General features: G+C 38.5%; 1 protein-coding gene across 1 annotated transcript; it reads left to right on the plus strand.

Moving 5' to 3' along the window:
- Positions 1–397: 397 nt before the first annotated feature.
- On the plus strand, positions 398–15,600 carry Mgst1 (microsomal glutathione S-transferase 1). Its single transcript, XM_047548016.1, has 4 exons — positions 398–546; positions 6,658–6,797; positions 9,285–9,379; positions 14,999–15,600. Exons 2-4 carry the CDS (start codon positions 6,672–6,674, stop codon positions 15,243–15,245), a joined length of 468 nt encoding a protein of 155 aa, XP_047403972.1. The 5' UTR covers positions 398–546; positions 6,658–6,671; the 3' UTR covers positions 15,246–15,600.
- The last annotated feature ends 266 nt before the right edge of the window (positions 15,601–15,866 follow it).

The raw sequence follows: 15,866 nt of genomic DNA on the forward strand, positions 1-15,866 counted from the left end.
CTTCACTGAAGATACATTGTGTCAGGCCTGGCTTTTCAAGGCGGTTTTGCCACAGGTGCAAGAAAGGTGAAGTTCAATGGAAGGTAATTTCATCTCTGACTTCTTATCAATCTCTCTCCCTTCCCCCGAGATTTTAAGTTTCTATAAAGATTTTTTTTAAGCTTTCAAAATCCAACATTAAGATCTTTTATTTCCAGCAAAATAACTTCCAGTCTTGAAAGGGGTGAGAACAGAATTTCCTGTGTAATCCCTGCTGGCCCCTCCGCACCACAAAAGGGAAAGTAGAGCTCCACTGGTGCCAAATACAAAGGTTTAAAAAAGAAAACCCTTGGGCCATGGGCCGTGGTTTTCTGGGGAGAGAGGCATCAGGCGACTTAGAGGAGGGGCTTGGCAAGGCGGGTCTTTACGCGCCAGGAGCTAATTAATAGGAAATTAGCCGGGTAGGGGGCGGTGCCTGCCTCCCGCCCTCGCTGCACACCTTAGCTCAGTGTCCCCGCGCCCAGCCGCCTGCACTGCCTTGCAGACCTCGACCTCCGCGGACTCGCTGTACGTGCCGGGAGGGTTTGCTCCGGGAGGGCCCCTGGAGGGTGGCCGCGGAAGGGGACGGGAGGCAGCGGGGTCTCTGCCAGCCTGAAAGTTCTTTGCTCCGCTTAACTGCCTGCAGCATTCCCTTTGCTGTCGATCACTTCTGAAAGGGAATTGCGTTTCTGTGCCCAAGTCGGTTAAGTTTTACCCTTTCTCAAACTCCGAGAGTGAAACTTGGAAGAATGAGTCTTTCATGTTTAAGTGATGATTTCCTCACTTTTAATTTTCAAGCCAAAGTAGTATTTCCTTTGAAAGGGTCCCGTGATCTTTGGGAGCGTGAAAGGACTTGCAAGCCTTAGCAGCACAGGAAATCGCTGTTGAGAAACGTCTATTCAACTCAACGGTGTAAAATCTTGCGTCAGTTCTGCTTGGACCAAAGGCCTTGGTACCTAAAGAGAGACAGAATTTGCTCTTCTCTATTCACTTTGACAGGCAAGAGAAACATCAATAAGTTTTAAAAATAATAATGGTGGTGATGATATTAGATAATACAAGAGGACTTAGAGTGTGGTTGTGTGGTGTTATTATAGTCAGATGACTGGACAGCTGGGGATAAAACCCCCTGGGCAGGTTCTCATGTGTGCACCCCTCCTCCCCACCCATAATCCAGAGGAGGAAGCCATTAGTCCAAGGAGTAAAGGAGAAAAGAATTCTTTTCTTTCTATTTACCAAAGATAAGCCCTCAGGTACTGCTAACCCTGGACTTGGGTGGTGGAGGGAGGGTGCATACAAACTTTCTAGTGTTCCTTTTTTACCTTACCAGTCCCAGGGTCTCCTGGTAGTCTGATCATTTCCCCACCATTTTCCTTAGCCTGCTTTCTCTGCTTGTGAGTACCATGGGGGTGTTGATCAATTTGTAGGACCAGCTGACAGTCTGTAATAGGGTTCCCAGGTCCTGGTCCAGTGCAAACCCCAGGCTGGACCCATCTTTTTTGCATGCTCTTCTGGGAGTTATGGTGGTATTGAACTTTGTTGTTTTAAAATAAGTTTCTAAATAAGGAGGACTTATATGCACTTTAGTCATTTTTTAAAATCACAAATTGGTCCATATTTGAATATTACTCTTTGTGCAGACCAGTAAAATTTTTCTAAGGATTTATTTTGGAGTAGAGCTTATTAATCTTTGGGGCTGGAAAGGGAAATCAGCACTGTCCTCTAAGAATGCTTTACCCCACCATACTCTCCCCTCCTCCACCACCACAGTCACCAGTATTTGGGCTCTGAGACTTCTTTTGCCTGAGACCTCATAGGAGGCTGAATCTTCAGCCACCACAATCCCTTCTGAAAATTCTAGAACTGATTATACAACAGCATGGCCATTTACATTTTTTCTTTGTCCCACATGTTGTGTTTGTTAGTTTCATAAAGTACAAAATTGAAGAGTCATGATCTGGTGGCTCTGTGCCCATATTTTCTGTGTTACACAATATTGATTTAGAGAAGCCAAGTAATCCTGTGAAGAAAAGAACTTTGCTCTTTTTTGGCCAAGAGCCTATTAAAAGGAAAGGGAATGTTCCTCAACTGAGAGTTGAAGATTCTTCTGTGAGAGAGAAAAACCAGATGGGAATAGGATTGGCCAGGAAACAGCCTCTAGAAAACCAAAACAGTCCAGCATTCTTAGTTTAGATGGTCGATAACCCAGGAATTACTTGGTTGAGGAAACTGGGCCCTGGTGTTTGTACCTCCTCTGTGAATTTGGGCCTTGGTACTCATTTGATGTCTCTAGGCCTCAGTTTTCTTATAGATCAAGGGTAGAGAAAATATTATTCACTCTTTTAGAGTTTTTTAGATCAAGTGAAATGAAAAGTATGTGACAGAATTTTAGAAACAAATTGTATCCTCAGTGCCTCGAACAGTGTCAAAGTAGGAGCTTATTTATTTAGCGACCACTCTTATTGCCCTTAGCCCTTACCAGGTCTGAGTGCTTTTTAAAATACTTTTCACTAAAATCAGTGTTCATGAGAACCCTGTAAGGTTTATTTATCATTTACCTTGTTTTTCAGAAAAGGTGAGTAGGCCCTAGAAAAGTTAATTTGTAGGTAATAAGTGACAGTTTTGAGATCTGCCTAGACTCCACTCTGCCTCCAGAGTTCCTGTGTGTGCATTATCTTGTCTCCTGGCCTCTCAAAGGACTGTCACCTCCATATCAGGGAACCGAGACTTGGTCTCTGGGCAGATAGGTAGAGATATTCACTATGATGCCAACCAATGAATGGACAATAAAACAAGTGAACCACTGTACAATATGATTCATCATTGTAACCATTTATTTTGTACAATTTGTCCTAGTTTTTCTCTGCTTACTTTTCTAGATCGTTTCTGAGAACTCTTTTGCATAAAACTCTTAGGAGGCTGAATCTGCAACCATCCTAATCCCTTTGGAAAATTCTAGAACTGATAAACAGCAACATGGTCACTTAGTTATCTTTTTTTTCTTCATCCTACCTGTTGTGTCTGTTAGAATATTCAAATCACCTAACACATTACTTCCACTCTCTTTTCAGGCCAGGGATTGAATCTATGGGTGTTCTACCACTGAGCTACATTCCCAGACCTTTTTAATTTTTTTTTTTTGATACAGGGTCTTGCAAAATTTCCCACACTGGGCTCAAACTTGCCATCCTCTTTCCTCAGTCTCCTGAGTAGCTGGGATTACAGGCATGCACCACTGCGCTTGGCTACACGTTATGCTCTTATTTATTTATTTATTTATTTATTTATTTTACCACTATTATACTCCTTTCTGCCCTCCTGAAAATCTTTCTTGGGAGGAAGCTTTCATAATTTTGTTTTCACTGCACTACCTAGCCATGACAATGGTTTGATTTGGGCAACAGGCTGCTGGCCAATTTATTAACAAATTGATTTTGAAAAAAAAAAAATCAAAACCATTCTAGACCAACATCAACTTAATCCATACTTTCAGTGACTCTAATTGCTTAATGTTCTTATCTTTATTACTCAGTACCTGGGATGTAGAAGGTGTTGTATGGGAAAGTTAGTTCATGAATCTGTACAGTGTGGTATCAGAGGTTCAATGTTGGCCCATGTCCCAAAATTGCAGGCTGGAGGAGTTCCGCCACATTCTTAGTGGTTGAGAAACACTATGTGAGGTGTGCTTTTTGTGTGTGGCTCACATCTAAAGAAAAGAATTCCTATTCCATTTTCCCCAGCTGCTGACATCTTTTTGTATTTCTCCCACTAAGGGTTCTAGAAGTCTTCCACTTTTTCCTCTGCTCTTTTAATGCTGGTTTTCACTTTTGTTCCATCACTGAATACATTACATTATGGGAAAAACAGCAGAGACTGCTTAAAAATTATTAAGTGGCAACATTTCCTACTTGAACTTCCTAATTTTTAAATAGTTAAGGTCCCTGCTATATTTCTTCAGATCTCTGTCCGGAGGCATAGGCCTTAGGGATCTTTTATTAAACTAATTAACTTTACAGGAACCCTGAAGGATCTTTTACACCCCCTTCCCCCAATACTAGAACAAGAGCACATACATTAAATGTTTTAAAAAGTATTATCAGGCACTGAGAACTAATCTATCATACTGTGCTTTCAAGACTATAAACTCATAGAGGTGGATTAATATACTATCATATGTGGGATTCATTTTTTCATTTTTAATATCTAGATTATCTTTGATCCTCCATACCCATTGGATTCTAGCCAATAGTAAGTTGAAATTATTAGGGAAAAAAATTGTGTCTGTATTAAACACATACAGACTTTGTTCCTTGTAACTTTCCCGGGACAAAATAGCATAACTGCTGTTTACCTAGTGTTTGCTTTGTGTTAGGTATTATAAGTCATCTAGGAATGACTTAAAGTAAGGGAGGATATACACAGGATATATGCAAATACTAGCCCATTTTATACTGGGCACTTGAGCGTTCACATATTTTGGTTTCCACAGTTGGGAGTGTGAGGATTCTGGAACCACAGAACACCAAGGGACAACTGTATGTAACCAATCAATAAATCTTTCTTTCTCTGCTGTATTGGGGATTGAACCCACGGGTACTCTACTATTGTGCTATATCCCTAGCGCCACCCCTTTTGAATTTTTTTTTTTTTTAATTTTGAAACAGGGTCTCACTAAGTTGCTTAGGGCCTCATTAAGTTGCCTAGGATGGCCTTGAACTTGTGATCCTCCTGCCTCAGCCTCCTGAGGCACTGGGATTATAGGTGCATGCTTGGATATATGTAGATTCTGTTTGCCTAAATCCATGGAGTACATTTTCAGTCTAAGGAAACAAAAATCATAATTTACTTAGGAAGCTTTGGTTTATTTGCAAAATGGGAATGATAATACCCACTATATAGCATAACAGGAAGAGGAAAGCAAAAAAATAAATGCAAAGTGGTACCCAACTGTGTAAGCCAAAGGGTGGGCATTTAGTCAATTTTTGGTTGAATCCTTAAAAGCCAAAAGCTAAATTAAGCAGGTCTTTTGAAGGAGTCAGTGCAATGTCTTAGCATACAAGATGTCAGGTCAGAGACTTTGGTTTGTTTTTCTCTGCTGTTTAATATTCCTAATTTCCATTTCCTTTATCTGTGAAATGGTATAGTTATGAGGGTTACAGTATTATAGTTCAAAATATTTTGTAAGGTACTGCACATAGAGTACATGGCATAATTGGACACATAGCACATTCTTAGGAAGTTAAAAATATATGTTTATGGATGTGATTTATATCACATTCAACAGCAACACATAGACAAATATATGACCAGTAACAAAATATAGAAATACATATAGGGACTTATAGATTTTTGAATAGAATGGATAGAATGATGAAACTCAGATAGATATCAGTCTAACAAGCTCATAAGCAGGGGTTGGAATTTAAGGGCAGGAATGGACGTCATTTAGAAGAGAGCACTACAGGCTAAACGAATTATATGGGGTCTAAGTTGGGCATGAGAAGAAATGTGTGTGAATGTGGAGGAGATAGAAGCAGATAGCAAAGCTCTTGAAAGAACAAGAGGAGGTTACAAAGAATGACCACCAGATAAGGCAGTGAATTAAAATTTTAAGCCTTATCCTAAATTCCTTCCCACTTTGACTTCAGTATCACTAGTGTGCCTCACCTTTTCTCCTGACCCAATTAGAGTTCCAATTCAGTCTCAGTTTCATTCAGTTTCTTCTTGACAGCTTTTAGATGGTGCAAATATGGAAGGAGAAATGACCTGAAGTGTCATATAAAGCTAATCATTCTTTCTTTTAAAATGCCATGCATGCCATTTCCTTAGTGAGCGTTTGCAAGCCTGTTATTTGGATGCTTCTGTTGTCTTGCTTCTCTTTCTTCACCTGTGTGGCTGTTAATGATGACCATGATCATGATGATAAAAATGATGATAGGTTAAGGATATCATAAACTTTATCGAGGGTTTTCTATGGGCCAGCTGCTGTGCTAAGTATTTCTGCATGTTTTCTTAATTAAATCTTGCAACAAGTCAATGTTAGGAGCTATTACTCTTCCTGTCTTATAAATGAAGACATTTATCCTCAGAGAGGCTAAATTCCTTCAGCAAGGTTAATAGCCACATCATGGGCCTGGAATTCAAATTGTGGCACCTAAGATCTTGAACAGCACAGAAATGACGTAAAACAGTAAGTTGGGTTTCTAAAGCAGGACATTCTTTTAGAACGTAGGCGTTCCAATACAACATCAGTGGTACTGCTGTGATATAGTTGAGTGTTTCTAAAGAGATACGTCCATGGCCTCTGGTCTTTTGCATTTAACCTATGGTCCGTTGTGATGCAAATGTATGACTTTGGTCCATTTTTAGAGCATTTTGGGTATGTTTTTGCTTGTAATACACATAAATTTTTATTTAGTACCTTTAATCTTTAGGCTTAATGACATAGAACTAGAGGAAATATAGTACTGTTTATATTGAAAAATTTGAAACTGAATGATCAGTTCTTTTGAAAATAGCCCCAAGATATTTTTAATAACAATGTGGTCAATGCTGCAAGCACATCAAGTGATCATCAAGTTATTTTGGGTATTTATGTCTGTTATTTCTTTCTCATCTGAAATCTTTTGATGATTCCAGAGCAAGTTTGAAAAATGGCTGATCTCACCCAGCTACTGGAAAATGAAGTATTCATGGCTTTTGCCTCCTATACAACGATTGTCCTTTCAAAAATGATGTTTATGAGTACTGTAACTGCATTCTATAGACTAACAAGAAAGGTAAGACATTTGGAGTAATGTTTTCTCACTTTTTAAAGTTGGAATTCTAGAAAACAGTTTTCTTAATTTCTTTCATATGTTTTTCTAAACAAAACCCAATAGTACACTGTTCAGTGCTGCCTATGACATATGTAATTGTTTGGTACACAGAGATCCAACATATTTATAGATAATTAATTTCCCTCAGAAACTACTAAATGGCTTTTTCTTTGTGACTTTTGCCTGTGTTGTTCTGTTTAGCAGGTAAGTTTTGTAGAGTATTAAGGTTTTTCTCATAGAAGTTTCAGAATAAGGAAACTCTGATTTTGGAGTTCTCTTTGTCAACTAGAGTTTAGAAAATATTAATTTTCCAGACAGTTAACAAGTGTTTACAGTTCTATAGATTTAGAGTATAATACTTTTTGGGGTGTGAGAGTAGGGAGAGATGAAAAAGGATGAATGAAAGAAAGAAAAAAGACTCAGAATTAAAAGTTCTTCTTCCCACAGTAGCCTCTTATGACTGGGGTATGCTAACCTTTGAATTTTGTGTACTTTTAACTTAAGTTGACAGTATTTCTACCCAGCATTGTAAGAGTGACTTCAAAAAAACCCAGAGGCATGGTCAAGGTGACAGATTTTGAAGTACACATTCCATGTTGAAGCAGGTTTATGACCCAGTGAGAGGAGCAGAGAGGCTGACTGCTGGACAAAGTTAAGATTTTCATTGGTTCAGTGCATATTCAATATCTTCTTTCTGTAATCCTCCTGTTTCTTCTTAGTTCCTGTCCTGAGTTTTTATCCTTTAGCTGTATGGAGTTGATATCTGGGGAAAATTCCCACATATTTATTTCTATGGTAGGGTTAAACTGTTCTCTAGAAATAGAGTAGAAGCAGAGAAATCTTCCTGGTCTTACAAGAAAAGGAGGAAGGAGTTTGAATTTGTGGAGTGCGAGGTGCCATTATGTTATTTTTAGCATAGTCAGGTGAAATTCAGGTTAGTCCCCATTTTTTAGAGGAACTGAAAGACACAGAGGTTAAGCTAAGTAACTATTGGAGTCATTTCAGGCTGCTGTTACATAATATCTTTGGGTGACTTAGGTAACAAACATTTGTTCCTCATGGTTCTAGAGGTTGGCAAGTCCTAGATCAAGATGACAGTAGATCCAGTGCCTAATGAGGGCTGGATTCCTGATTTGCACGTGGCCATGTTCTCCTTGTAGCCTTACTTGGGGAGAGCAGAGAAAGAGAGTAAGAACCAAGTTCTGTCCTGTCTCCTTATAAGGGCACTAACGCTGTCCATGAGGGTTCCATGTATCTGATCTTATCACCTCCCAAAGTCTCCATCTCCAAATACCATTACACTGGGGATTAGGAAGCAACATATGCATTATTTGAGGACATATTCATCCATAGCAGGAGGGTCTCCACAGTGGCATACCAGTAAAGGGGCAAGACTGAGATACAAATTCAAATTGTTAAATCCAGATCTCATACACTTTCATTGTAATGTATTTATTTCTTTATTCAAAACGTATGTGTCAAACATCTCATAGCCAGGCATTTATTTAGAGGACCCTCTGAACAAGGCCAACAGGTCTGACTGCAAGAGCCGATGATACTGTATCACCACCCTGTCTATCGTTCTCCTCAATATCTTTATCTAGAAAGAAAGCTTTTCACATATTAAGAAAAAAATTATAACATTTGAGATTTTTCAATCTTAAATTAGAACTAATTTTATAGTTTTTCCTTTCTTATAAATTATTAAACATTGGGACATACTTAAATATTTTTAAAATGCATATTTCAAGTTTCAAGGATGGGGAAATCATTTCAAACAGCATAATAATCACAGGAAACGATACATGAGCACATGCCCTACCCTCAAATGTGCACTTGTTCTTCCTAGGAAACAATTCAGCTTCTTAAATTAAACATTATTTGACCCAATGTTTTATTTGGCTCAAGAGAAGAAGTATACATATCCTATCAAAGTACAAAATATCCTTCCCATCCCTCACCCTTTTATACTTCTTGTCTCTTCTCTAACATCTTTGGGAATCAAACATATTACCTTCGGATGAGCTAGTCATTTGGAAATGCTAATGCACTTGAGGGAACGTGTGTCAACAACATTATGAAAAAGATGCAAGGGCACCATAATAACAGTAATAATAATAATAATAATAATCATTGCTGACTCAGAATTATGCCTCTTTCTATTTTGTTTCCTTCTCACTACTTTTATATGCTGATTTTTATTTAAGTCCACATTTACGCTGCTTTTAAAAAATTTGCATTGTTAATAAAGATTCAGGTTTAAACTGTGGATGAACTGTGCATGCTGTCCCCTGTCCCTGTTTGAATTATTGCTTTGAGTTTTCTTTGCACAGGGGCCACCCTAGATGCCTACATTTCTGTCATTAAAATGAAAATAACTTAGTAGGTAGAATACCCTCATGCTGTTTGTTCTTTGGAATAAATTTTTGTTCTTGGCATTTGGAATAGGTATTTGCCAACCCAGAAGACTGTGAGAGCTTTGGCAAGGGAGAGTCTGCCAAGAAGTATCTTCGGACAGATGACAAGGTGGAACGTGTACGAAGGTAAACCACTGTCTCTGGAAATTACCTCAGTGAAGATGTTGGGGTCTTGGCGAAAAGGAAAAAAAGTCATTCATCTTATCTACTCCATATAATGATTACAGAAAAGTAGAGATCTCAAGATCTCTGAGTATCACTGTGATTGCACCTATTGCCCATTTTGTTACACTTTTGTATGGACTTTTAAAAAATTTTATTCTAATTAGTTATACACAATAGTTGAATGCACTTTGACATACATAAATAGAGTATAATTTCTCATTCTTCTGGTTGTACATGATGTAGAATTACACTGATTATGTAGTCATAGTTGTACATAGGGTGATAATGTCTTACTTTGTTGAGGTTAATAACTGTGCTCAGTATAGTAGTAATGGAAGGTAGGAGGTAAATGGAGACAGTGGATTCTTGCAGCTTTGCCATCTTTCTCTAGAGGCGAGACTCAATTCATACAAAAAGTTGAAGGAGCAGATGTTTTTGCATAAGGCTTAAAATATGAAAGTTGACACTCTTCAGAGAAATGGGTATCATATTTGCCTTATCATTTTTTTGATTCCCTGTGAAAGTCTGAAGCCCCTCTCAAGATTTCTGCAGATTCCCTTATAGTGCATGGAATATAGCCTCAAGATTAACTCAGGCTCTGGATTCATGCATTTGTGCATGCTTCTGCATTCTGCGTTTTGTTATACTGGGTGTGAACTCAGTCCTTCTCTCAATTCCCTTGACAAATCAGCTGGAAAAAAAAATGTGGATAAAAGTAGACTTGACTAAATTGAAGTACAGAGGAGTTTACTCTGTGGCAACACAAGCATTTCAAGTTGTGTGTTAGAATTCTGTGTCTGACAGTGTCCTTCAAAGTCCTCTGGGGGAATTTGTACCATACCTTCTTGTACCTCAAGTAGTATCCAGCATTCTACCCTTTGCTGGCTTCTCTCTGGCCCCATATACTTTTCTGCCTTTCCTGTACTAAAATTAAATTCACTTTCTTATTTATGCAAAACAGTTTCAACTCCAAGCTTTTTATCAAGGAAGTTTTTTCTTTTTCTTTTTCTAACAGGAAGCTCATGTTGGACACTTAGAACAAAATGTTAATTTGTTTCTTTTAACTATATAGTGGTTAATCCAGCAGCCCTTCCGAGTCAGTCAGTCGGTCAATCTTGAAAATGGATTGTGTAGAGAGTGTGGATCCAAAACAGTTTCAAGACAGAATCAATGTGAGGCTCTCAAACAGTAGCAAAGGAAGAGTTACTTGTCATGCTGGAAAAGAATTAGAAAATTAGAAAAGGCAAGTGATGCTCACCTTCGTACAGTTCTCAAAACCACTAAAGAGACACTAGTGGTTTAAAATTTTTGTTGTCCATTTTTTGTATTTTCCTTTGACAGCAGGATCAGAAAGTGCTAACAAGTTAGAAACTCAGTGGCATTAGGAAGATTGAAAGGAAGATCCAAATCTTATATATGAAAGTTTAACAATAAAAGGTATTTTATTGGAGGAATTTTAGATTCCTCCCCACAATCCTTTCTCACTTATCATCCTCAACCCGTGTGCCCACAGAGTTGTATCTCTGAAGGAGAAAGCCATAATCTAAGCCGATCTCCTAGTTAGGTTGACCTGGTTGTGAAGGGGTTGTCCCTCAGGTGCAGCAGCTGTGTGCACTGCGCCCCCTGGTGATCAGACACTGACCTTCCAATGTGGCAAGAGGAGTCAGAGGAGGAGGGTATTTGCCAGGATACAGTGCCTAGTTGCCTGTTCTAGTTTTTGAGAATTTGTCAACCTTATCAAAAAAATACTTAACAACACACTTTTGGAGATAATTTTAAGAGAAGGAGTTTCAAGAATCTCCTTTTCCCATTTTTAACCTAGCTTTTTTTTCCTCTCTCCTTCATTACTTCAACACAATTATAAATCTGTCACTATTAGCATATCTGCATATTCCAATGTCAGGGACCTACTAGGGGCACAAATGAAGTGAAGGTATGCTTTAAGGAATATGATATTGAGAAAAATCAATACATACACATAGAGAACAAGTAATTAAAAACTTAGAGTAATATGTGTTGAAATATCAAGGTTTGTGGCTCAGTTGTTTTGAGCTCTAGGCAGACAGAATCACTGATGATTAGGAAATATCCATTTAAACCCGTTTCACCTTGTTCTAGGAAGAATTCCAGACCATATACATTCACTACTACAAGATAAATGAAAGTTGAAAGGCAAGTGGGGCAGCTAGAGAAATAGTCATTCAGAAGAACTTGGGTTTGATATTTAGGGAAAGCAGAGATATTTACAAAATACTACCTCCGAAGGTAATGCCCATTTACTGTGAGGATTCAATGGAGCCTAAGTGATACTTGTTGGGGATTCTGTCAAGAGATTGAAATGTGGTCAGGCACAGTGACATACACCTGTATTCCCAGCAGCTCTGGAGGCTGGAGCAGGAGGATTTCGAGTTCAAAGCCAGCCTCAGCAAGTTAGCAAGACCATAAGCAACTCTGTGAGACCCTGTCTCAAAATAAAATATTAGAAAATGGCTGGGGATGTGGCACAGTGGTTAAGTGCCCCTCGCTTCAATCCCTTGTACCAAAAAAAAAATTTTGAATCTGAGCTGGAGGTTGAACTGGGTGATTCCACATGTGGCCCCAAGTGTACGAAAAAAGCATTAATTGAGATCTTGTGTGTATATCACTGTCGCTGTCATATTTCCTTTGGGATGCTGTCAAAGAGCTTTAACACTAGGTTCCTGGCCAGTTGTGGTGGGAAGCTGAGGCAGGAGGATCACAAGTTCAAGGCAGCCTTAGCAGCTAAGCAAGGCCCTGTCTCAAAATAAAAAATAATAATAAAAAAGGGCTGGGGATGTGGCTCAGTGGTTAAGCATCCCTGAGTTCAACCTCAAGTTCACAAGCAAACAGAAAACAAAACAAAACAAAAAACAACCAAACAACCCCCTCTCCAAAACCAATTTCCTGCTAGTTTTCGTCTTCAGAAGTTTGCAATGTTCCCCATGAAAATAAGACCAACATGTCTATAATAGAGATTATTATGGTACGTGGGGATATTTCATAAAGGAGTAACTTGAAAAATATGATCTGGAAGGAGGTAGAAGAAAAAAATCAGTAATCTGAATAAATTTCTTTGTGGGAATTAGGACATACTGCTGTATGCTAAGAATGAGAGGTTCAGTGAAGATGGGGTAGGCAGGAAGTGTGGTTGGAGCTCCTTTTGTAGTTGGCCACCCTTTGACAGTTTTTAAATGCATGTAGCAACTCTAGTCCGGGTCAGGTAGATGCCATGATCCAAGTGATTTTGATCTGAGGGAATGTGTCACTGGCATCTTGAACACAGAGCTGGTGGAACTCTGTCACAGGGCAAGTGTGTTCCAAAGGGCGACTGTCCAAAGAGAAGGAAAACCGAGAACATGGACTCATGGGGCAGTGGAGAGTAGACCCAGGTAAAAAGTGGTTGCTTGGGCAGACTGATGTGTCTCTGGCAATGGATTCCAGCTGCTGTCCATAAATAATGCTAAATGGAGGAGACTGCCACTCTGGAAAGGAGTCTGTCATTTGAACAAAAGAAGGGACTAAGGAGAAAGGTGGGGTGAACTACATAGGTGCTTCCAAGGAGAACCAGGTAAGTGTGCACCTGGGGTAGGTTGGCAACAGGTGTGCACTTACCTGGCTGTGGGTATTAGGCCTTCCTAGGACAATGAGGAGTGTTATCTGGGAAAGCTTTTCAAGGACTGAGGAAAGAAAACAAGAATTGAAAAGGAAAAATGAGAGAAGGAAAAAACTAGAGGGTCCAGTAAGGCCTCGAGAACTTGGTCCTTGACTTTTCCTTTCCTCTTCCCTTGTTGCCTGTGCCTTTCTTCTCTACTTTAACTTTGCATTCTATTTGACAATTATTTAACATAGGCTTAGGAGTGGACGTTGTTTTCCATGGGGTATGTCTTTTGTCGTTTCTTCCCCAACTTTGAAATTTCTGTCACATCAGGAAAGAAAATAGTGACATGCCTAAGATCGGAAGTGAAGACATCTCTGGTTTTGTAGGAGAATTCAGAGGAACAAAGCAAATGCCCCAGGTGGACTCCTCGTGGAGTTCCTGTCCTTTCTTGCCATTCCTGCTTTACTTTCAGTGGTCCTCAGATTGTTCCAGAAACAAAAGGGAACAGAAACACTCCAGTCTGTCTTTGCTTTTATTCAGGGGCAGGTAGTTCTTTATTTAAACCTTTTCCTAGGTGTGCCTTCTTCATTCTTCTGTGCTGTCATCGTCTTTGTCAGGCAGCCTTGGAGATCTTAGGGAAGACAGAAGGGAAGGGAGGGAAGGAGAACCATGACCACTGAGCAGGCAGCATGGAATAATTACATTTTATGCCAAAGTAGAAGAATCACATAAAAGACATATTTTTCACTTTGATGTATGTATCAATAGCTGACAAACTCTTTCAAAATCTCTATTCCTAGTCTAGAATCTAAAGCAGTTTTTAATTCTGTGGACTTAAAAAGATTTTAAAATTATGAACTTCGAAGAATGCCACATTAGTAATAGATGTGCTTTTTTTTTTTTTTTTTTGTTTTTTGGTACTGGGGATTGAACCCAGGGCTTTGTGCACACTAGGCAAGCACTCTACCAACTGAGCTATATCCTCAGCCCTTAGATGTGCCTTTTATTAAAAATCCTAGTGAGGAAAGCCCAAAGTGCCTTATGACTGAACTATACTTTTTTGTTTTCTTCTACTGGTGGTATAAAGATAAAATTTAGGAAATCTCTTTTATCTTCTTTAAATTCTTAATATTTTTGGTACTGTAGATTGATCCCAAGACTGCTCTATCATTGATCTACTTCCCTAGCCCTTTCTTTCTTTTTTTTTTTTTAAATCTTGAAACAGGGTCTTGCTGAGTTGCTGAGGCTGTCCTTGAACCTGAGATCCTCCTGCCTCAGCTTCCCAAGTCTCTGGGATCATAGGGGTGTTCACCACCACTACTGACATATCTTCTTTTGTGTATATTCTGTCCTTTTACTACAGTCTTATTAACTAATTCCTTTTGTGGTTTAAAGATAGAGTGGCTAGTTTTGGCCATTTTCAGGAGGTCAGGAGGCTATTTATGTGTTATGCTATTTGGATCTTAAGAGCATAAGTCTTTTGCTATTCAGTTGATATCTACTTTTTAACCTAGTGGTTTGGGTGAATGGGCAAGCATTTTCTCATTCACCATTTCAAAGACTAGAAGAAGTGAAAGACTCTTAGGAAAGATCGTAACCAAAAGGGTTTTAAAATTTCCTTAGTGACGAAGAGTTTTTTAGTAGGAAGAATCTTGGATTGCAAAATATATTTCATATTTATAAAAGTGAAGTGAATTTTCCTTGATGCATTATTGATATTCTAGAAACTATAAAATGACTTTTTAGTTTTGTATATCCAGATACACTAAAATTTTTAAAAAAGCAAAAATAATGAGATGTTGCAATGATGAAAGTCAAGTGAGGAAGCAAGGCGGTTTGAAAGAGAAAGATTCTTACTTTGCAGTTTAAAGACCCTTTAACATGTACATTTAATTTTTGAAGAGAGGGAAGAATGAATATATTTCTGCTGATTTTGAAATTTTAATAGCCATTTTTTCCCACAGAGCCCACCTGAATGACCTTGAAAACATTGTTCCATTTGTTGGTATTGGCCTGCTCTATTCGTTGAGTGGTCCAGACCTGTCTACAGCTCTCCTACACTTCAGGCTCTTCGTTGGAGCACGGATCTACCACACAATTGCATATTTGACCCCGCTTCCCCAACCAAATAGAGGCATGGCTTATTTTGTTGGATATGGAGTTACTCTTTCAATGGCCTACAGGTTGCTGAAGACTAGATTGTACCTGTAAAGAAAATCAGGTATCTCTTGTGCAATTGGTTTTTAAGAATTCTATAATTCCAGTATATAGTGAAAACTTTCTTAAGGTTTCAATTAGGAGGGGAACAGAGAAATTAGGTATGTGGGTGGGTGGGGGTGGGTTTAAAGATTGGCATTGCTAATGTCCTTTTATTCTTGTTTTGTATTTTGCTGTAGACATTCAACAGTAAGTCTTTTGTGTGATTCTTGTAAATTATGGTTGTTAAAATTTGCAACATTCATCAGCATTTCATATTATGAATCTATAAAAAATTGATTGCATGTGTGCAAAATCTGTATTTCAGTACTGCTGAAACAGGCATATGAAATAAAGAATTTGAAGAATAGTTTTGTTTGGTTTTGTTTACCCAAGTGTTTATATTTTAAAATTTCAAAACTATGGAAAAGTCATAAAATGGAATAAAGACTCTATACATACCCTTTATCTAGATTCATCAATTATTAATGTTTTGGCACATTTACTTGAGCTCCCCAAATTTTTTTTTTCTGAAAAAATTGGAAGTAAATGGCAAATATCATGATACTTCACTCCTTTATACTTAGACATTTTCCTTGTATGAACAGGATAATCTCCAAAAAAACCACAGTACCA

Source organism: Sciurus carolinensis, chromosome 4 (genome assembly GCF_902686445.1).
Source record: "Sciurus carolinensis chromosome 4, mSciCar1.2, whole genome shotgun sequence".
Classification (NCBI taxonomy): domain Eukaryota; kingdom Metazoa; phylum Chordata; class Mammalia; order Rodentia; family Sciuridae; genus Sciurus; species Sciurus carolinensis.

Coding starts and splice junctions, on each gene's coding strand:
- Mgst1 (XM_047548016.1), top strand. CDS start 6,672: ATGGCTGATCTCACCCAGCTACTGGAAAATGAAGTATTCATGGCTTTT. Junction 6,798..9,284: donor TCTATAGACTAACAAGAAAG/GTAAGACATTTG, acceptor CATTTGGAATAG/GTATTTGCCAACCCAGAAGA. Junction 9,380..14,998: donor AAGGTGGAACGTGTACGAAG/GTAAACCACTGT, acceptor TTTTTCCCACAG/AGCCCACCTGAATGACCTTG.